This window comes from Rattus rattus, chromosome 16 (genome assembly GCF_011064425.1).
Source record: "Rattus rattus isolate New Zealand chromosome 16, Rrattus_CSIRO_v1, whole genome shotgun sequence".
In the NCBI taxonomy this organism is placed as follows: Eukaryota; Metazoa; Chordata; class Mammalia; order Rodentia; family Muridae; genus Rattus; species Rattus rattus.
In genome coordinates, this window is record NC_046169.1 from 17,014,494 (window position 1) to 17,036,611 (window position 22,118).

The 22,118-nt window shown below is 53.4% G+C and overlaps 3 protein-coding genes across 4 annotated transcripts in view; 1 reads left to right on the forward strand and 2 right to left on the reverse strand.

The window, feature by feature from the left end:
- Nucleotides 1-406: 406 nt before the first annotated feature.
- Mogat3 (monoacylglycerol O-acyltransferase 3) lies at nucleotides 407-2,406 on the reverse strand. The gene is made up of 6 exons (XM_032887223.1): nucleotides 2,267-2,406; nucleotides 1,700-1,878; nucleotides 1,355-1,559; nucleotides 1,041-1,215; nucleotides 720-904; nucleotides 407-561 (listed from the first exon to the last, which is right to left on the reverse strand). Exons 1-6 carry the CDS (start codon nucleotides 2,346-2,348, stop codon nucleotides 407-409), a joined length of 981 nt encoding a protein of 326 aa, XP_032743114.1. The 5' UTR covers nucleotides 2,349-2,406.
- A 5,433-nt stretch (nucleotides 2,407-7,839) lies between these two features.
- On the reverse strand, nucleotides 7,840-18,429 carry Plod3 (procollagen-lysine,2-oxoglutarate 5-dioxygenase 3). Its single transcript, XM_032886723.1, has 19 exons — nucleotides 17,710-18,429; nucleotides 17,319-17,410; nucleotides 17,057-17,193; nucleotides 16,811-16,974; nucleotides 16,558-16,670; nucleotides 16,363-16,426; nucleotides 14,755-14,852; nucleotides 14,464-14,565; nucleotides 14,170-14,295; nucleotides 13,914-14,035; nucleotides 13,656-13,760; nucleotides 13,414-13,539; nucleotides 13,055-13,196; nucleotides 12,837-12,950; nucleotides 12,643-12,711; nucleotides 11,439-11,543; nucleotides 10,326-10,472; nucleotides 9,328-9,453; nucleotides 7,840-8,260 (listed from the first exon to the last, which is right to left on the reverse strand). Exons 1-19 carry the CDS (start codon nucleotides 17,825-17,827, stop codon nucleotides 8,105-8,107), a joined length of 2,226 nt encoding a protein of 741 aa, XP_032742614.1. The 5' UTR covers nucleotides 17,828-18,429; the 3' UTR covers nucleotides 7,840-8,104.
- The window catches only part of Znhit1 (zinc finger HIT-type containing 1), a 5,930-nt gene continuing 1,589 nt past the window's right edge, over nucleotides 17,778-22,118 (forward strand). The window contains exons 1-2 of one of the 2 annotated variants that reach the window (XM_032886722.1): nucleotides 17,778-18,022; nucleotides 20,733-20,903. In XM_032886722.1, coding sequence (XP_032742613.1) covers nucleotides 18,004-18,022; nucleotides 20,733-20,903 — 190 coding nt within the window. In that variant the 5' untranslated portion in view covers nucleotides 17,778-18,003. Of the gene's footprint in view, nucleotides 18,023-18,468; nucleotides 18,700-20,732; nucleotides 20,904-22,118 lie in introns of those variants that run through there. The other variant, XM_032886721.1, reaches the window with a different exon arrangement.

Here is a 22,118-nt window from a genome sequence, read left to right on the forward strand (position 1 = left end):
TGCTGCATGATCTCCGAGTCCCTCTGCTTGCAGACGACAGCAGAAAGCCCATCATCTCGATGCTTTCCCTTAGCCAAGTCACTCTGCTTCTTCATGTTCTTCTGGCGGGCGAGCGATCTTTAACGTTCAGATCAGGCAGAGCAGGAGGACCCTGACACACAGGCGAGAGCTTACAATGTTGTCTGTTTGCAGGTTCCTGGGAGTGGTCCTGGCTACCAGAATCATTGAGGACAATGGGCCCGCCTGCCCTGTGGCTTATCTCGTCCAACACCACCCCCCACCCCCCCCCCCACCCCCGTCAAACACACACACACAAAACACTTGGTCTGCTCCCACTTTTAATCATCTCCCCAGTCACATCCCTGCAGTCTCTCAGGAAGGCCAGGACATGGCAATATGGACGTGCCTAGATGAATACAAGGTGTTGATCAGCAGGGACCCCATAGCGCATCTTGTGTTCCTCGAACAGCTGTGTGAGACGCTCTACATATAACTCGTGCAACCGGTTCACCTGTTCCCGGGTGGGCCTCGGGCTTCGCTGCACTGGAATTGGGGCACCCACTGTGGAAGGAACATGAGGGGAGAAGACTGATTGTTAAGATGTCCCATTAACCGGGGATCGGCCTGGACAGAGTTCAAGGCCTGCTAGGGGCATGTGTGCCAGGCTTTAAGGGAACAGTTCTCACAGCTGGAAGATGGTGGAGAGATATATGACTCACCGACAGTGTGGATGGGCACACGGAAGGGAATCAGGAGACCCAGGCGACCATGGAAGAGAGGCAGGGCCACACTCAGTATCCTCTGAAGTGCCTCCTGCATCCTCCGTACCCAGGAGCCTGGCGGATTGGGAAACTGCTGGAAGAGGTCATTCTCTCCAAAGGAGAAGACAGGCACAAGCGAGGCCCTGGGGGAGCAGGAACAGACACGCACGAGGCTGACGGGGGTCTGAAGATAGGGGCTCACATTCCTCTACCCCTCATGCAGGGCAGCTCCGGTGCATATGCCTCTGCCACCGCCGCCGCCACCCGCCCACTCCTCACCCGTGTTCCAGTGATAATTTAACGAATCCTTTCTGATTCCGGAGCCGCAAACTCACTGTTCCAGGCTTTGCCTCCAAAGCCTCCAGGGGACCTCCCACAGCCAGAACGGCCACCCGGCCGCCCTCAGGGTGGGACAAGAGATAGGAAGCGCTGGCTTTGTCAGAAGAGACTAAACCTAGGTGGGAAGGACGAAGGGATAGGGAGCATGGATACCACCAAGGCAGAGGTAAACACAGGAGCTCCCCACCCCCACCCCAGGATAAGAGGGGTACGGTGATATCGGTGCCCCGGATCTTAAGAAATGGCTTCCTTACCACTGGTCATAATGTAATCTCGGAAGAGAGGCACTTGGAACCAACATGGCAGCATGAGTAAATGTGGCGTGAGACCCGGAAAGAGGCGGGAGAAGCCTGTGGCCTCTGTACAGAAGTTGCTGAACGCCCCAACAACCAGGACCCCGTGAGGATGAAAACCGAAAAGGTAGTTTTGAGACGGATCCAACTCGGCCGTTTTAACGAGCTAGAGAACAGAGCCTATGACTGTATCCCATTTCTCAGAGAGAAGCGGCTTTGGAGACAGGAGAGGGGGTGGCCACACTCATCTATTTTGAAGCCCCACCCACCCATTCATCAACCCAGCGCTCCTTCTGGGGCCCTCACCTTGATGGGAAAGTAGTCTCGGAAATACCTCCAGACTGCCCAGTTGCGGACCCAGGCAGACCGGCGACCCCCCATCCTGGGTGTGTGACTGTCTTGATAGAGCCAGAGCAGGTAGAGGACCACAAGAGTCCAAGCCCGGCCTAGGGAGGCTAGAATCAATGTCACCAGGCACAGCAGGGCTGGAGGACAAGATAGAGAGCAACACTAAGAACCGGGGCGTTCAGGGCTGGCAAGATGGCTCAGCAGGTAAAGGTGCTTGCTGCCAAGCCTGAGGACCTGGGTTCGATCCTCCAGTCCCATATAGTGAGCTCTCTGTTCTCCACACATTTGCTGTGGCAGGAAAATACCACCCCACAAGTAGATAAGCACAATAAAAATTTTTTTAAAAATAAAGAACCCAGATTCGTAAGTTCTTTCTTCCCTTCTGGCCCACCCTCCCAGTCCTATTGTATTTAAGCCCTAGACTCCGTTTAGGACCCCAGAAATTCCTATTCTATCTCACTAGGATCATGGGGAGCAGAGCACCAACAGCCAGGTCTGTCTGGTTCCAGGGGTTCGGGAACTCACCAAGTCCCAAGAAGGAAAAGACCCACTGAAGCACAGCAAACACTTGAAGACTCCGATGCAGGGGGCTGGAGGGGACTTCCATGCTTTAGAGGGGAGTTACACACTAGCAACCCACAGCCTAAGTACACACACCCCCTCTTAACTCAGTCCTCTGACTTTGACCCCGAGGCCCAGGCCCACCCCCACCTCTGCCCCTACTTCCCTCACCTACACATGAGCCACGTGGACAGTGAACTGTGAACCGGGGCAAGGCAAAGCTATCCCTCCCCGAGCTTGCAGGAGCCGACCAATACTACGAAGTGGGAAGGACCTGGGGCGTAGCCGGGAGCCTAGGGCAAAGTTTTTGAATTCCATAGGTAGAGCTCTGAGATGTACTGCGAAGGCCCTATGGCCTTTACAAGAACCAGCTTAAAACCCCGTAGTCACTGTCTGGGTCTCGTTAAGGTGTTAAGGTCACATTCCCCAGGCTGTAAGCATCAAGAGAAAACTGTGGTGTCTGGGGCCAGTTCTAGTGCCCAGTTGTTAGACCATACTGTACTCTGTCTTCAGGCACAACAATCTTACAATCCTGAAATCAGAGGAGCTGGGATAATACACACTGAGCCTACACACAATCTGCCTCGGCGACTGTCATTCATAGAAAGGGGGTGGGTAGAGGGAATCTGGCCCCATGGCTCAGCGGTTAGGAGCGATTAACTGCTCTTGCAGAGGACCTAAGCTCAATTCCCATAACCATGCAAGGTATCTCACAACCACCTGGAACTCCAGCTCCAAGGGATATGACGCCCTTTCCTGGCCTCCACAGACGCCTACTTATTCTTGGATCCATGCACATATATGTGTGCACACACACATGCATGCATGAGTCCACACACTCTCAAATAAAACATAAACATTTTGCAGGTTTTTTTAAAAATTTTATTCATGTGTTCGTGCGTGGTAGGAGGGTAAATGGCGGTGCCCTTGGAGGCTGAAAGTTAGACATGGTTGTGAACTGTCTGACCTGGGTGTTAGGAACTAAACCCAAGGAGAGCAATGCGTAATTTTGTAATGGCTGAGCTATCTCTTCGTCGCCAAAATAAATCTTTTAAAAAAGAGTTGGGGGAGGGCTAAGGAGAAAATTCACTCAGCTAAGCGCTTGCCTTGCCGAAGTTTTCCCCCAGAACCCTCCCAGTGTCAAGCAGCTGGGGATGAGCCTGGTGTGGTGGCACCTTTACTCCCAGCACTGAGGAGGCAGAGGCCAGCGGGTCTGTGAGTTCGAGGCCAGCCTGGTCTACAGAGCAAGTTCCAGGACAGCCAGGGCTACACAGAGAAACCCTGTCTAGAAGAAACAGAATAGGGCTGGAGAGATGGCTCAGTGGTTAAGAGCACTGACTGCTCTTCCAGAGGCCCTGAGTTCAAATCCCAGCAACCACATGATGGCTCACAAGCATCTGTAATGGGGTCTGATGCCCTCTTCTAGTGTGTCTGAAGACAGCTACAGTATACTTATATATAATAAATAAATCTTTTTAAAAAGAAAAAAGAAAATAGAAGAAGGAGGAAGAAGATGAGGAGGACAAGGTTTTTCTGGGGTTTTTCCAGGCCAATGAGAGACCCTGTCTCAAAAAACAAGGTGGTTGGCAGCTCAGAATGATATCTAAAGTTGACCTCTGACCTGCACACACACACACACACACACACACACACACACACACACACACACACACACACACACGATTCACCCCTTCCCTGGAAGTAACTCCCTCAACCAGGCTGCTGTGAGCTTCCCCATTGGCCCGCCAAGCCAGACTTGGGCGGGATGATTCTTTTGTCTTTATTGCTTACTTCAAGCCCCCTGCTGCCTCCTCTCTGTTGTTTCTGGGGTTTGTTTGTTTGCTCATCTGTTTTAGACATCATTTCTCCAAGCTCAGGCTGGCATGAAACTCACCAAGTAGCCAAGAGTGACCCTGAATGACCTTGACCTCCTGCACGGATTACAGCTCAATGACTTGTGGTTTAATGCAGCCCTGGGGATAGAACCCGGGACTTTGAGCTTGCTGGGCAAACAGCCTACCAACTGCATACACAGCTCCATGTTGCCCTTTCTGTCTGGAAAGAATTGACAGAGACCTCCAGGAAAAGTCACTCAACGCCATCATGCAGGAGGTGAATAAGAAGTTCTGGGTTCCCAAGCAGACAGGCAAAGCTACTCGTCCCCTGTCTCACTGTCAAGCACTCTGCTCCTTCCAGGGACCTGGCCTAAGGACCTTGCTCAGATCACTACCACCCATGGGGCAGAGTTGGTGACAGCCAAGGGGAAAGGGATTTAAATGTCCTGTCAAGTTAAGGGTTGGAGTCTGTCTGTCCAGCTCCTGCTGAGTCCCCCAGTAAGAGGCAGGAGGCAGGGATGGGAGGACAGTGTGTGTGTGTGTGTGTGTGTGTGTGTGTGTGTGTGTGTATGTGTGTGTGTGTATGTGTGTGTGTGTCTATGTGTGTGTGTGGTGTGTGTGTGTGTGTGTGTGTGTCTATGTGTGTGTGTCTATGTGTGTGTGTCTGTGTGTATGTGTGTGTGTGTGTCTGTGTGTGTATGTGTGTATGTGTGTCTGTGCGTCTGTGTGTCTGTCTGTGTCTGTCTGTGTGTGTCAGTGTGTGTGTGTCTGTCTGTGTCTGTCTGTGTGTGTGTGTGTATGTGTGTGTGTGTATGTGTGTGTGTGTGTGTGTATGTGTGTGTGTCTATGTGTGTGTGTCTGTGTGTGTGTCTGTGTGTGTGTCTGTGTGTGTGTGTGTGTGTGTGTGTGTGTGTGTGTGTGTGTGTGTGTCTTTGTGTGTGTGTGTGTGTGTGTGTGTATGTGTGTGTGTGTCAGTGTGTGTCTGTGTGTCTGTGTGTGTGTGTGTATGTGTGTGTGTCTGTGTGTGTGTGTGTGTGTGTGTGTCTGTGTGTGTGCGTGTCTGTGTGTGTGTGTGTGCAGGTGATATGTGTGTGAGTGTGTTTTTGTGTTTGTGGGTGTGTGCTCGTGTGTGTGTTTGTGTGTGTTGGTGTGTGTGTGTGTGTTTGGATCAGTGGTAGAGAATCTCTCCAGCCTTCATAAGCATCACATACATACCCAGCCCAGCACAGTCAAACGGTCTCTGGCACAAGTGTTGCAACCATGTGGAAGGGTTCGAACAGCTCCACCAACAGGAAGGTTTTCCAAGAAGCCCCCAGTGTCAGGTCTAAAGGCAACTAACTCCGAACTCTAAAACGTCTCCAAATTCTGGAACCCGTGAAGCCGGTTCCCCTCTATCAAAAGAAGCCTTCTCACTGGCAGGAAGGACAGATGGCTGTGTGGTGCCTGCTGGCATACCGAAGTTCCCTCGGCATCCGAAGTGCCCGTTGCACATTTCAGAGTCAGTGCTGGCAGAGGTCTGGCTTTCTCCTCTCGGGTCCTCCTCTACCCTACACTTCCTCCAGCTTGGGAGCCTCCCTCCCCGAGTCGCTCACTCCCCTTATAACCTCTATTTCAGCTATGCACGCTTCCCTTTTGCTGGCACCCCCCACCCCCACCCCCACCCCCTCCTGCTTCAATCCATTACTTTCCCTCTCTGCTCAACTCCTCCAGGTGCCTCTGGCTGCTGTGACGAAAGCCTTCCCGTGGGTATGACCGTACCGTGGGGTGGTCACGGCATGGGTTTATACACTGGGCAGAAAGAAGGGACGTGCAGGCTGTGAGCAGGGCGTTGTTCAGAGGCAGGAAAGGTACAAGCAGTGACCTCGTCTATTTGGTTCTACATTTTCTTTCTTTTTAACTTTTAGAAAAACATGTATTTTTGCCGCGTGTCGGGTTGTGGAAGAGCACACGTTCTGTGGTGTGTCCTTAGAGGTCAAAGGGCTACTGGGGGAGTTTGTCTCCTACTCCCATGATGTGGGTCTGAGGGACCTAACCCAGATTTGACATTGGCAAGTGCCTGTACCCTGAGGGCCATCCTAATTTGTCTTCTCTCAATGCTAAGGATCACACAGTCCCTATGAATGCTGATCGAGGACCCCATCATTGAGGGACACCCCAGATCTTGGTTGTTTAGAGCTCTGGCCGCCAGCACATTTACCAGCTGAGCCATCTGGACAGTTATTGTCATTTATATTTTTTTTTTCTTTTTTTCGGAGCTGGGGACCGAACCCAGGGCCTTGCACTTGCTAGGCAAGTGCTCTACCGCTGGGCTAAATCTCCAACCCCGACACAAGCTCAGCTCACTACGCAGCCCAGGGTGGTCTTTTTTTTTTTTTTTTTTTTTTTTTTTTTCTTTTTTTTGGAGCTGGGGACTGAACCCAGGGCCTTGCGCTTGCTAGGCAAGTGCTCTACCACTGAGCTAAATCCCCAACCCCAGGGTGGTCTTAAACACCACATCCTCCTACCTCTGTCTCCCGGATGTTAGGTTACACTTCTACCTTTCCTAGCTTCCGGTTTTTAAAAGTTGTCCAAGCCAAGTATGGTACCTCCTGTTAGTGATCCCAGGACTTGGGAGGTGGAGGTGAGAGGATCATCCTAAAGTCATGGCCAGCCTAGGATACACAAAGAGAGTCTGTCTCAAAAAGCTAAAAAGGGCCCGTGAGATGGCTCAGTGGTTAGGGTGCTTGCCACCAAGCTCGATGACCTGAGTTAGATCTCTAGGTCTCTAGATCTCTAGGTCTTGTTTTAATGTTTCTATTCCTGAGATAAAACACCATGACCAAATGCAAGCTGGGGAGGAAAGGGTTTATTCAGCTCACACTTCCACACCATAATCCATCACTGAAGGAAGCCAGGACAGGAACTCACACAGGGCAGGAACCTGAAGGCAGGAGTTGATGTAAAGCCATGGAGGGCGCTGCTTACTGGCTTACTCCTCATGGCTTGCTCAGCCTGCTTTCTTGTAGAACCAACCCAGGAGCGACCCCACCCACAAGGGGCTGGGCCCTCCCTCATCGATCCATAATTAAGAAAATGCCTTATATCCAAATCTTAGGGAGGCATTTTCTCTTTTTCTTTTTTTCTTTTCTTTTTTTTTTTTTTTCGGAGCTGGGGACCGAACCCAGGGCCTTGCAGTTGCTAGGCAAGCGCTCTACCACTGAGCTAAATCCCCAACCCCAGGGAGGCATTTTCTCAATTGAGCGTCCCTCCTTTCAGATGACGACAACTTGTGTCAAACTGACATAAACTAGCTGGCACACATGGAGCAGGAGAGAACTTATTCCTAGAGATATGCACACATAACCAAGGTTGAGTGCTTGGTGCCATTGCAGAGGACCCCCGTTAGGGTCCTAGTACCCACACAGGTGGCTCTCAACCCGTGACTCCAGTTCCGGTGGGATCTGATCCCACCCTGTCCTCTGTGGACACCTGGGCCCAGGCACAATGTCCATGCATGCTACAGATCATTTATTTTTAAAATAAGAATGAAGAGGGGGAGATGTATGTTAGTGGGCAGCAAGCACGCTTGCTCCCATGGACCTGGGCTTGATCCCCAGTACCGAATAAAGTGGGCATGACAGCACACAACTGCAATCCCTATAGTGAGATGGAGGCTAGCCTGGGCTACATGAGACCCTGACTTTATATATATGACTCGTGGACTCAACAGTTACAAACATCCTTTTATTGAAAGTGAGGCTGAGGAAGCTTAATAATTTATCAGGCAGGGGACCCTCAGAAGGGTCAATGGGAAAACAGAAGACTCTAGGGACCCCCTGGGAGGGCTGTTGGGGCCAGCACATTCTGTCCCAGGCACATAGACACACTCAGGAGATGAGAAAGGCAGGGTCCCCTCTCTCTGAGAATGACGACCCAGGTGGCCCAACAAGGCACAGTGGCAGAGAAGGTTTGGCAGACTGATTGGGTGTCAGGGATCAACAAAGGACACCATGATATATCGAGTTCCCCTGGTAGTGGGCAGCCCCTCGTGGTAGTGTGTGAGGCGACCAGGGTGCAGGAGAGCCCAGCCCTTCCTCGGGGATGAGACTCTGCAGTCGTACCTCAGGAAGCGGCAGCCACCTCCCTGGGGAGATGAGAACATGAAAATAAACCTAAGGTTGGGATGCATGGGGCGTGGACACATGCACGGGGCGTGGACGCAGGGGGGCAACATGTGGGGGAGGGGGGAGAGGTGCCAATCTAACGCGCTGGCGGGACAGGCTGGGGAGGGCTCTGTGATGGCGGAATTTAGAATCATCATAGAAATGAATGAACCTCTGGCAATATCTGAGTGGGAATATCTACAATGGGTGAAAGGGGGCAGGGGAGGTGAATCAGAGTGGTGCCATCCCAGAGGCTGGCATTTAGGACTCAATAAAACGACAAAGCAATCTGGGCACCAGCATTCACTCTGCTTCCTGAGTGTGGGCACGATGGGACTAGCAGCCTCAGTCCTGCCTTCCCCACTGTGAGGGACCATCCCCTCGGACTCTAGGCCAAAGTATACAGACCCTTCCTTCCTTCCTTCCTTCCTTCCTTCCTTCCTCCCTCCCTCCCTCCCTCCCTCCCTCCCTTCCATTTCTTTTCTCAGGGAGTATGTGGCAGCAACAGGGAAGTCACCAGTGAGACATGGAGAGCAGGAGGAGGAGGGAGAGCAGCTGTGCTAGCTGGGTTTACCGACTTGACACAAGCTGGGGTCATCAGGACGAGGGAACCTTGGCTGAGACAGCCAGACTAGCCTGCAGGTAAGACCGAGGGGGCAGCTTTCGGCTGATAACTGATGTGGGTAGGGCCCCCTCTGGTCCTGGGGTGTCTAAGAAAACAGCTAAGCAAGGCTTGAGGAGGAGGCCAGTAAGCAGCACCCCTCCACGGCCTGTGCATCAGCTCCTGCCTTGGCTTCCCTCCATGACGGACTGTGATGGGGAAGCTTAAACAGAATGAATAACTTTCCTCCCTAAGTGTCTTCTGGCTGTGGTGCTTGGTCACAGAGGTGGAAAGCTAATTAATACGGTGGCTGAGCGGGACAGACTGGAGACAACTGAGAAACTGGAGGAGGCCCAGCCAGAGGCTCGGGAGGGAGCTAGGTCGAGGTTGCATGAAGGGTGTGGAGGAGCCCAGCAGTACCCAAGACAGGAAGGACTCCACACTCACCTCATAATCCACGCCCTTGTGATTGAGGGCGACGTTGAGAGTGAAGGTGGACGAGTCATGGTGTGGCCGAAGTGAGGGCTGCTCATCTGGCCGGTAGCGGACCACAAAGTTCATCACTGCCCGTGTCTGTAGGAACATGAGGTGGAAGGCATGGGAAGGGTGGGGCAAGCCAAGGTTAGCCCTTTACACATTTTGTCTATATTTTGAGACAGGGTCTTTCTATATAACCCCATTTGGCCTGGAACTTGCTGTGTAGACCAGGCTGGCCCTGAACTCAGTTCTGCTTGCCTCTGTGTTAGGATGTATGTGCCATATGTGTGTGGGTTTACTTGTCCTCCTCTGCCCAGAGCCTCCCCCACGCCCCTCCAGAACTGTGATTACAGATTACAGCTTTTTACATGGGTGCTGATGACGTGGACTCAGGTCATCACACTTACATGACAAGCACTTTACACAATGAGCCATCCCCTCAGTCCCATTCCTCCCCATTTATTGAGATAATGTGTCATATAGCCCAGGCTGGCCTCAAACTCACTATGTAGCTCCAGATGGCCCTGAATTTCTGATCCTCCTGCTTCTACCTTCTGAGTGCTGGGATTACAGTTCTGTGATGTGTTCCTACCTCCAGGTTATGCAGTGCTGGGGATGGAAGCTACGCTCTGTGCATGCTGGGTAAGCACGCTAGCACGTCTCCGGCCCCTCTGCTCTATTTTGAGACAGCCCTCACTGCACAGCCCATGCTCTCCTCAACCTCTTGACCTCCCTGCCTCAGTTTCCCGAGTGCTGAGGTAACAGGTGTCAACATGCCCGCCCAGCCAGTGACTCTCATAGCACAGCAGCCCAATGGGAGACTTATTTTCTTCCCAAGTCTGTCTTTGTCCCGGGCCCCAAGTCCATGGCCCCTTAGTTGCTAAAAGGGCTGAGGGCAGGGGTTCATATAGAGCCTTCCGAGACTGGGGTACGAGAAGAAAGAAACAGCAGTGGTTGGGATAGCCCACCTTGGTGTGGTAGCCAGGAAACAGGTGCTCCGTCATGGGCCCCACATATGTCCTCAGCAGCTGAAGCCACTGGTCCTCGTACCCCACCTGCTTCATGTGGATGTCCACGGTGGGAACATTCTCATAACCTCCAGCCAACCTGGAATCCTGTGGACAACAGACACTGAGCCGCCCACATCCCTGGGCTAGCCCATTCTCCCTCAGGGACAATTCCAGCTGCTTCTTGTTGGTTCCCAGGGTTTGTTTGTTTGTTTGTTTGTTTTTTTTGGTTCTTTTTTTCAGAGCTGGGGACCAAACCCAGGGCCTTGTGCTTCCTAGGCAAGCGCTCTACCACTGAGCTAAATCCCCAACTTATTTTTGTTTTTGTTTTGTTTTGTTTTGAGACAGGGTTTCTGTGTGTAACCAAACTGACCTGGAACTTGATCTGTAGACCAGGCTGGGCTTGAACTCAGAGTGCCTGCCTCTGCCAAGAGTGCTGGGATTAAAGGTGTGCACACCACTGCCCAGCAGAGTCTCTTTCGGTCCCTGCCATCTAGAAGCAATTTTCTCTTCTATTGTCAGATTCTGATTCACTGCTGCTGGGCCTTTTAGTCTCTGCCTTTGTTAACTCTGCTGTGAATCCACATGACCTACCCGTGTTACCTGGCCATGCTATCTAATACCCGTAGCCCAGGAAAGAAGCACCCTCTGTGTTAGAGCCAACTTTGACTGTTGACTTGATGGGACCTGGGTTCACCTAGAGGACAAGCCTCTGGACAAGTCAGGAGGGATCATCTGGCTTAGATTAAGGGAGATGGGAAGACCTGGCCACCATGGGTGGCACCATTCCCTAGGCTCAGGTCCTGGCCTGAAAGCGAGCTGAGCAACAGCACTCATCTCTCTGCTTTCCAACTATGATGCAACGTGACCATGTACCAGCCCTCTTACACTCCTGCCATGCCTTCCCGCCATGATGGACTTGTGCCGGTAGACTGTGAGGCACAGTAAACCCTCTCCTCAAGTTGCTTTGGTCAGATACTTTCTCCCGGCCACAAGGCGAGTAACTAGCATACCCTTTATGAGCCCTGCTCCCCGGGATCCCTCCCTGCCCCTCTCAGGTGCCCTCTGCCTCACCTCATGCCGGCCTCCAGACCACTGGCCATAGTGTTCCATTTCCTCCACCAGCTCATCACACATCTGCTCGGTCAGCAGTGGGAACCAGTACACATCTGGGCATGGCTAGGAAGGGGCAGGGCAGCAAGGGACAAGGCAAGGTCACAGAAGACAAGCAAGAGGTAGGACAGGCAACAAGGACAGGGAGGGGAGACATACAGGAGAGAATCCATGAAGGGGGTACCCAAGCTCTCCAGGTCGCTGCTGGAGGAGGGGTGCTCAGTAAAGGGGCTTCAGCAGGGCAGGAATAGAGTGCCTGGAGCCCCAGCATCTAGGACAATGACCTTGTTCTGTCTTTTCCCCGCTTTTTGAGACAAGGTCTTTGGTAGCCCAGGCTGTCCTCAAACTCACTATGTAGCTGAGGCTGGCCCTGATCCTCCCACTTCCACCTCCTGAATGCTGAGATCACAGGCATGCACTTTGTGCTCAGTTTATCTGGTGCTGGGGACTGAACCTAGGGCTTTGTGAATGCTGGGCGAGCACTCTACCAACTGAGGTACGGCTCCAGCCCATTTATTTAGTTTTAGTTTCAGACAAGGTCTCCCTATGTGATCCAGGATGGCCTTGAACTTGCTATGTGTCTGAGGCTGTCCTGCAACTCCGAATCCTCATTATCTTCTTGCTTCCACTACCTGAGCTCTGGTATTCTCAGCATGACCACACCTCTGTTTGTTTTTATGTGCGGTGGGCTCGGCTGTGTGGGGGTGTGCATGCGCACATGTGCGCCTGTGCAGGTCTGAGGTTGATATCAGGAACTGCTCCATTGTCCTTTCACCTTATCCAGGGAGGCAGGATCTCTCAATCGAACACAGAGCTCACTGATGCAGCCAGTCTTGCTGGTCAACTTGCTGAGGATCCTCAGCCTCTGCCTTCTCAGGCTGGAATTGCAGCCTGATGGGCCACCACACCCATCTGGCATTTCCTTCTTGCCATCTGACCATGTCTGGTCTGGTACCCATTATGTAGCCCAGGCTAGCCCGAAACTCTTCATCCCTCTGCATCAGCTTCCAAACCTCTAAGAAGATTCAGACCCATAACACTTAGCGTGGCTATTAGCCTCCCTCTTGCCTGAATAGCAAACCCTTAGTCCCTGGGAGCTCAGCTTAGAACCCACCAATGCCAGCACTGGGTGCTTCACACAGCCCAAGGTCCTGGGGCAGCTTACCTGTTCCACCAGCCCCTCCCCATCCAGGGCCCGGCTGTAGTTCTCATGGATGTACTGTTCTCTCCAGTCCTGCAGGAAGGATTAGGGCACCTGAGTGGAGCCTTCTTCACGCCTACCCTTGGGTTGTCCCTCCCATGTGGGCAATGGTGGTGCGGCTGCTGGCTGGAAACAGGGAGCAAAGGTCCCCCTCTTACCACAGGGTTGTCAAAGATCTGCCAGAGGTCCGGGTGTAAGTGGTCCGTGTCATAGTGGGAAGTAGACAGCAGCCGGCCAAACTCGTGCTGATTGCTGAGGTGCAGGAAGATGCCCTGGAGTGGGGTAAAGGGTGGGCATGCGTGAGGAGGACATCAGGAGGCTGTGACACAGCGTCGAGTCCCCAGACTGGGCAACCCATGCCAACCACCCCACTCACCTTGTCCCGGACACTCCTGCAGAAAGCCATATCTGGGTCTGTGTCGCTGCTGGAGAATACTTCCTTTTCGGGCAGCTCTGTCCTCAGGGTCTCTCCTCGGATCACATATGCCTGGGATATGTAGGGTACATTCCACAAGCCCCTGCAGGCACCGGTGGACAACCCCTCAGACTACGCTTTATTCATTGTTTCAGGCTGGAATTACAGGTGGGCCTTCTCAGGGTCCCCCAGAATCCCGAGCCTGAGCCATCATAGCACCCCTCCCACAGCGGTGGCCTGTCTAGTGGCTGTACAGGATGCTGCAGTGGGACCCAGGGAAGGGCCCCCGCACCCACACGGTACACACGGGTGGGACTCACACTCGCTTCCGCTGCACCAATTCCACGTAGTCTTCGGAGCGGGCATAGTACTCATCGGGGCTCAGGGCACCCCAGAAGTTGGACCAGAGCTTGCCGTGGCGAGAAAGCATGGGAGCTATTACCTTCCTGTGAATGAAACGCCGGTGAGGAGGGGCCTCCGTCCAAACGGACCACACCCCACCCAGGGAAGGGCTGAAGCTCCCAGGCCCTTCTGGGGTCCATGCATAAGTGCAGTCGGTCACCTGTTTTGTTCAATCAAGATACGCAAGGTCTCCGGGTTCGTGAGGACAGCATCGGCATCCAGGCTAAAGTAGAACTCACACTCGGGGTTCTGCCGACAGCTATCCCTGGAGGGGAGGACCCACAAAGGAGAGATGACCCCAAACGGGGCATGGAGGCCGGGCACGGGGGATGGCGGGATGAACAGGGCTCTCCCAGTTCTGAGATGAGGTCAGTGTCTCCTTCCCCAGCGTGACAACGGCCCAGGTAGACTCACTCACATGGCCATGTCCCTGGCCTCCCCTGAGCTCAGGGCCTCCTCTGGCCCCACCAGCTTTACAGCTGAGAAGTGGTCCTGGAGCTGTGGCCAGGCATCTGCAATGTGAGGCTCGTGGTACACCTCCTGAAGATGGATAGGAGAGGGATGGACTGACAGTCTGGGCAGAGAGGTGGTACACGAGGGATGCAATCAGGAAGGACAGACAGGAAGAGGTGTAGGGTACAGTGGGGTGTGGGTGCGTGTTCCCCATATCTCACGTTGTTGTGAAGGAAAAGAGAGATCCTGTCCGGCGGGTAATCCAGGAGCAGTAGGCGCTGCAGGAACCGAGGTAGGAAGGGAGTGGGCTGCTCCACAAACACGGCCAGAAGCACCCGGGGGGGAGGCTGGAGGACACCACAGGACAAGGCTCACAGGAGCCCGGACCTCTCTCTGCCCACGTCCCTGGCCAGCCAGTCACTCACTGCCCCCGAGGCTACCAGGGCAGGGTGGGCAGGAGCTCTGCCCCCAAGGCTGTCCTGCTTGCCCTCTGCCTACATCTCGACTCTCCTCACCTGCCCCCCCGGGAGTGTCCTCCGGTTCCGGTTGCAGAATCCACAGCCTCCCTGGGGAGTCCAGCCATTGGGGACATAGTTCCCCAGGTAGTTAAGCTGGAGCTGTTGGGACAGGGGTTGAGTGGCTAACGTGGAGGCGACTGGCGACAGATGGGAAGGACATTGGGCTCAGGAAAAAGTCAGCAGGGTGAGGAGGCACTGTCCCAACCCCTTTTCTGCTGGGACTAGAGAAAACCTGGGAGGTGGTCCAGGAGGATTGGGGGTACCAAGGGCTGAGGGCACTGGGGGTACCTTAGTGGGACCGTTGCCATGGACCACAACAGGAAGCGTGTCGTAGGCCACATTTCGGATGCGCACACGGTTCTGGTCGAACTTTAAGACCACTTCATCTGGGGGGGGAAGGGGAAGATTTCCGAGAGTTCCTTCATTTGGGAACCATGAAGCAACCAGCTCCTTAAAGTGTGAGGTGAGGGGGTCCCCAACTCCTCTAGTGGACAAAGCAGTGTGTAGTCAAAGGCCTGTAGCGTAGGGTAGTGGTTTTTGCTTTTTGTTGCCGAGCTGAAACTTTATTATAAAAACATTATTTTTGGGTTGGGGATTTAGCTCAGTGGTAGAGCGCAAGGCCCTGGGTTCGGTCCCCAGCTCCGGAAAAAAAAAAAAACCAACATTATTTTCTTAAGTTGTTATATAGCATGTTAGAACGGAGCTGGTGAGGTAGCTCGGTGGATAAAGGCTCCTGCCACCAAGCCTGCCACCCAGAGACCACACAGTGGAAGGAAGGAAGAGCTTCTCAAGCGTCATCCTGTGACCTCTGCAGGTGCCACGCGCTCGCACTACCCTCCCCTCCAAACACAAATACATGAGAAAAAAATTGGGGTCCTTTTCTCCCTTTTGGGATGAGTGGCCTGCAACTTGAAGTCTTCCTGCCTCAACGTTCTGAGATCTGAGGTTGAGGACGACAGAACACCACACTTGACTTTTCTAAGTCTGACCGTGCTGTCGCCCGTTTAGAGAGCTCTCCTACTCTACCTGAGTGACCTGGGGGTTATCACTAGGCTAAGGGAGTCAGTCTCTTCACCTGCCAAAGGATCTTCCGAGGTCGGCAGCCAGGGAACACGCCCTTCGCAAAAGCTCCATGTTAATGTAATCACAGCGGTAGGGTCCCTGAGGGGGTGCCTTCGAACATGCTTGGTAGATAGATACCTGAGCTCCAACCACTGGTTTTTCTTTTTGTTTTTGGATGGTGCTAAGGTTTGAACCTGGGGTTTCTGTATGCTAGACAAACCCTCTACCAGAGCACACCCCCAATCCTTACTGGAGATTCTAAGTAGAGGCTCTACCACTGAGCCACACCCGCAGCCCCTCACTGGGGGATTCTAGGCAGGGGCTCTACCACTGAGCCACACCCGCAGCCCCTCACTGGGGGATTCTAGGCAGGGGCTCTACCTCTGAGCCACGCCCCCAGCCCCTCACTGGGGGATTCTAGGCAGGGGTCTACCACTGAGCCACGCCCCCAGACCCTCACTGGGGGATTCTAGGCAGGGGCTCTACCACTGAGCCACGCCCCCAGCCCCTCACTGGGGCATTCTAGGCAGGGGCTCTACCACTGAGCCACGCTCCCAGCCCCTCACTGGGGCATTCTAGGCAGGGGCTCTTCCACTGAGCCACGCCCCCTGCCCCTCACTGGGGGATTCTAGGCAGGGGCTCTTCCACTGAGCCAGCTCCCAACCCTCACTGGCAAATCCTTGGTACCCTGCTGCCGCGCCACATTTCCAGCCTCACTACCACTAACGCACATGCGTAGGCTTCGGTATGTTTAAGCATACTGGTCAGCTGTAGAGCAACCCAATTCTGACAGGAACCCATCCCTCATCATCCACCTCTAACCACCATCCTCACCTAAGGCTCCATTGAGGTTCTGGAAGATCCGAGATTTATGGTCCAGGCTAAGTTTGAGTTTCTCCTAGATGGCATAAGATGGAGCAGTGAACACAGATGAACAGGTGACACTCTTATATCTCTCCAACTCTCTTCATGCCTTCCCTCCCATTCAACCGGGCTGGGGTTGGGGTGCCTATCCCTAAGTCTCCCTACCCGCAGCCCTGGGTCCAGGTAGAGTTTCGTATAGAACAACTGATCATCGTCGTCGTCCTTGTACTTCCACTGGCGGACAATCCGATGGATGGTGGGAGCGAAGCCAATGAATCCTGGGGTTGGGGAGCAGGAGTTAGACCCCCAAGACTCCCAGGGCCCCCCCCACTCAAGTACCCAGAGCGTGCCCTTCCCCCTGCACCAGGGGAAGGGGAAGATGGGAGGGGACACCTGTCTTGGGAGCTCTGTCACTCACCACCAGAGTTGAGGAAGCGCTTCCCCACGCCCACCTCAGGGTACTGCTCTGCCAGCCCCCAGTCAGGCCAGCAGAAGCTCTCAGCGGAGAACAGCAGATGACTGCCACTCTGAACAAACTTCTTCAGCAGCTCTGTTGGGCTGCTCGCCAGAATCACATCGTAGCTGGGCAAGGAAAAGGGATTATCGGTCTCTTGTCCTCTCTCCAAAACAGTTTCCCCTCTCTTTCCACGCCAGACCCCCTTACCTGTCCACAAACATGATGATCATGTCCTCCTGACTCGCATATTTCTCCATTTCCTTCTTGAGCCACCTGACCTTCTGGCCTCCACCAACTGTTCGGGCGACATCACCCCCTCGCCACTCCTGTCCCAGTCCCAGGGTCTGCAGGAAAGATCCCACCCCCATGCCGTGGAAGAGGTTCAGCTGGCTAAGATGAGGAAACAGGACCAATCCCCACCACCTTTGCCCTCTCCCGATGGAATTTCTCCCACGGGACCCCAACTCACCCGTACAGTGTAGTTAAAGAACTCAGCAGACTGCAGAAAACGCCGGTACCCCTCTGTCTCTGCCGTAGCCACGGTGATCACCAGCAGTTTGTCTGTTACAGCCAGGGAACTAGCACTTAGGACCCACGGCTTCATGTCCCACGTGTTTATCCCTCTGTATCCCCTCTACCTCTCTGTTATTTCAGTAAAGTTTTTTCAGGACATTTGGTCTCCAGAAGAGTCGGGTGAGAGTAACATACACGAATGGGGGCTGGGGTTTCCTGTTAGTCTGGGGGAGGCTGGAACCCCTAGTTTTGCATGAGGAGAGGCTGATGCGCTGGGTTCCGGCTGGACACTCCCTCCCAAGCTGGCAGACGTGTCGACCCTGCCCAGTGGCCTCCCGGGTTCTCACCAGGGTTGACAGGATTGGCGCCCCGGGGTCGATCGGAGGCAGAAGTTACCGGGGGCAGCGGCGGCAGCAGCAGCAGGAACAGGAGCAAAAGCCGGGGTTCCGGGCCTGACGCTGCCATGGCTAGCAGCACGCTTAGGCTATACCCAGGCCCGCACCGGGGCTGAGCTGAGCGCCTAGGTTCCGACTCCCCAGGAAGATTCTGGGAAAGGGAAGCCGAGCCCGCTGAGAGGAGGAGCTGTGCTCCGGACTCCGCCCTGGAAAAAAGGCGTAACCCGAGGCCACCGAAAACCCGAGATGCAGACGGCGAGACAAGGCAAGGATTGTCGCGCGGGCGCGGGCTGGAGGGTGGGGAGGAGCCGAGGGTCTGGTCCCCGACACAGCCGGACTCACGCCTGAGGAACCGAATCCCCCAGAGAGGGGAAGTGACCTTTTGAGGAGGGTCCAGGCGAAGCGGGGGCGGGTCTTGACCACAGCTCTGACCCGGAGGAAGACTGGACCGCGAGGCCTGGGGTGGCGTGCGGCGGGGGCGACGGGCCCGGAGGGACCGGGGAGCCTGAGGCGGGTCGCGCGGACATCGCCGCGAGTCTGGGTTCAACAAAGCCACCGAACCTGCCTATCTCTTCCCGCAGCGCGGGGACATGCACCGGGGCTGCAAAAGGGCACAGGGACGAGAGCGCGCCCCTAAAAGAACACCTGCACCATTTTTAAAAGAGTGACCCCTTGCAGGAGGCTCTCGGATTTTTTTTTTTTTTTTTGGAACCACAACGCGACCGGAAGTAGGTTTGCCCCTATCAAAGATGGCGGAAAGCTTGCTGGTCTCCAAGGGAACTACACGTAATGGCTTCAAGCGGGAGGGGAACGACTGCGCATGCGTACGCGTGCACGCCACCGGAAGGGATGCGTTTAGACCAAGAGTTGGTGGTTAGTACGCGTGCGCAGTAGGCTCTGCTGTCAACTGTGTTACGCCAATGGTGGAAAAGAAACCCTCCGGTATGTGAGCCTTCAGTGGTTCGCCCTTTTGTGCGTCCCAAGTTCAAATTCAGCCTAACATCTCTCCGCCTAGTTTTTCACGTCAAATACCTTCTCTCAGCGTTGGGATAGTCTCGGAACCATTCATTCGTGTTTTGTGTTTTGTGACTGCTTGTTTCAAGCCAGACGCTGGGGATGAGGGGGATATCTTGTCACTCCAAAACCTGAGTGCTATGAGCAGTTGTACTCACCCCAGCTTCTGGATTGGTTGCTTTGTTTGTTTGTTTGTTTATTTGTTTTTTGTTTCTGAGACAGTGTGTGCATCCTTGGCTGCCCTGGAACTAGCTCTGTAGACTAGGCTGGCTTTGAACTCACAGAGTTCTGCCTGCCTCAGCCTCCACAATGCTAGGACTAGGCGTGCACCCCCATCGCTCCATTTCCCCCCCAGATTCTTCATGCTGAATAGAGGGGACAGAGAAGCTTAGGAAGTCAAAGGGCTTGGCTTTGGTACTGCACCACACACACACACACACACACACACACACACACACACACACTTCACTCCTTCCTTTCTCTTTTTTTAATGAGACAGGTTTCACTTCACTTTGTAGCAAAGGTTGCCTTTGTAAATTAGGCTGGTCCTGCCTCAGCCTCTTGATGTCCTGTAGCTAAGTGTGTGGTTTTGGGGAATTCTGGTCTGAGACTGGCATGTTATGGAAACGCAGCTCTGCGCTTGGATTAGAAGCTTGGGGAATGGGCAGTTGAGATGGTGCAGTAGGTGCTTGCCGCCAAGCCTGACACTTGAGTTCAGTCCCTGGGATCCACATGATAGGAGAAAAAAAGCTTCCATAAATTGACCTCTGACTTCTGCATGTGTACTGCAATGCCTACTCATGCACAGAAACACACAGAATGAATTTTTTGGAGAAAGATAGAAATGCAAAAGAAGGAGCTTAAGGATGTGCCTCCGCTCATACGATGCCTGTCTAGCATGCCCAGAACTCTTGGTCCATCCCCAGTATCACATACACTGGTGTGGCTGGGCACAGGAGGCCATTCAAGGTCATCCAGCTACATAGGAAGTCCCAGGCCAGCCTGGGCTTCCCGACCCTATTGAAGGTTGTGGGGGTGAGAAAGGGACAGGCCAAAGAGCACTATCAATAAAAGAAGAGGGACAAGCAGAAGCAAACTTAAGAGCAAGAGGGGAGCCAAAATGTGGGAATAGAAAGTATATATTCCCAACAAGAGAGGAAGACAGTTGTGAGTCACACCGGGGAGACTTTAGTCCTAGGAAGGTAGTCGGTGCAGTCACGGGGCATAAGCATGTATCTAAGGCTGAAGGAACATTCTAGAAATGTACACTGGGTTTTGGCCCACCGAGTCGCAGATGTTGTGAATATGGAAGCCAGAAGTCAATACTGTGTCGATTCCCTAATGCACTCTTTATATTTTTTGATTTGTGTATGTGTCCTGCTTTGTGCAAATGAGTGCAGGTATCCACGGCGGACAGAAGAGGTTAGAGTTACAGGCGGTTGTGAACCACCCTGGTGGCTGTTGGCTCTGGGTCCTGGAAACTGATCTGCAAGAAAAAAACTAACCCTCTTCAAGAACAGGATGTGCAGGCTGGAGAGATGGCTCAGTGGTTAAGAGCACTGACTGCTCTCCCAGAGGTCCTGAGTTCAAATCCCAGCAACCACATGGTGGGTCACAACCATCTGTAATGAGATCTGATGCCCTCTTCTGGTGTGTCTGAAGACAGCTACCGTGTACTTACATATAACAAATCTTAAAGAGCAGGATGTGCTCTTAACCACTGAGCCACCTCTCCAGCTGTAATCTTTTGTGTCCCCAGTGACTGACTGCTGGGACCAGGAGGACTTAGAGTCAGCATGAAGGGCTGAAGCAGGCTTCCCAAGCTGGAAGAAAGCGGGGTGAGGAGTTGGGCATTTCCCACAGCATAATGATGAGGATGAGGCCAGGAGACGGTGGCTTGGTGCGCTGACAGCACAACTTTCCTCCTTCCATGACCCGGTAACTCTTCTTGCCCTGTGTAGTTCGCTCCCAGGACCCTGGTCAGCGGCGGGTGCTGGACCGGGCAGCCAGGCAGAGGCGGATCAACCGACAGTTGGAGGCATTAGAGAACGACAACTTCCAGGATGACCCCCACGCCGGCCTTCCCCAGCTGGGCAAGAGACTACCTCAGTTTGATGATGATGCAGACACAGGTAAGATGGGGCTTGGGGGAGAAAGAGCAGGACAGGGTGCGGGAGCTGCTTGCAGCCTGTAACTGCAGATGATGCCGAAGTGCGGAGATGGGAATAGGATCTTTACTGTGATTCTAATTTCCTTACTTAGTGTGTGCATGCATAATGTGTGTGTGCATTTCTGCACATGCTTGCAGAGTTGAAACTCTGGTCACTCAGGTTGCCGGGTTCAGCAGCGGGGGCCCTTAGGCACGGAGTGATCTTAGCGGCCCCCGTTTCTTTACAACTGCAGTTTACTCAGAGAGCAAACAATCTGAGAAATCAGTTTATTGCTCTACTAAAGAGCCATCTTCTAGCCTGAGGGGAGCCATTGCACACGTATGCACGCACGTACGAGAACACACACATAGGATACACACTTTTAAACCTAGCACTAAGGAGGCAGAGGCGGGTGGATTTCTGTGAGGCAGCCTGGTCAAAAAGCAAGTTCCAGAACATCGAGGGTTACACAGAAAAACAAACAAAAAACCGTATTCTGCCAGCAGGTTTTAGGCAGAGACAAAAGGCTGTCAATCATCTGGATTGATTGACATTTGCCCTTCCCCGCTGTGTCAGGCGTCAGCCACATCTCTGAGACTTGTGAGTGCGTGCCTCTCATTATGGTCCCATGTACTTGTCCCTTTCTCTGCCCATGTCTGGGCTGGGCTCCGGCACTGCTTGAACCACTGAGTCAAGTTAGTGACTGCTGGTGTTCTCTTTGTACTCCAAGGACACCTGACAGGGAGGGAGGCTTAGCTCAGCAAACCAACCGTGAATAGCAGTACACTAAGCTAGAAATAGCGTGTATGTGCCTGTCCTCTGTTTATAGTAGGGAGGGCTCGTTTATTTATTTGTTTCTTGAGAGGGGGTCTCTCTGTGTAGACCAGACTGTAGAACTCACAGAGATCCACCTGCCTCTGCCTCCCAGGTGCTGGGATCAAAAGTGTGCACCACCACACCCGGCGAGATTTTTTCTTTTCTTTTCTTTTTTTAATTAATTTACTTTATGTATATGAGTACACTGTAGCTATCTTCAGACACACCAGAAGAGGGCATCAGATCCCATGACAGATGGTTGTGAACCACCATGTGGTTGCTGGGAATTGAACTCAGGACCTCTGGAAGAGCAGTCAGTGCTCTTAACCACTGAGCCATCTCTCCAGCCCCCGGCGAGATTTTGTAAAGCTTTAAACAATC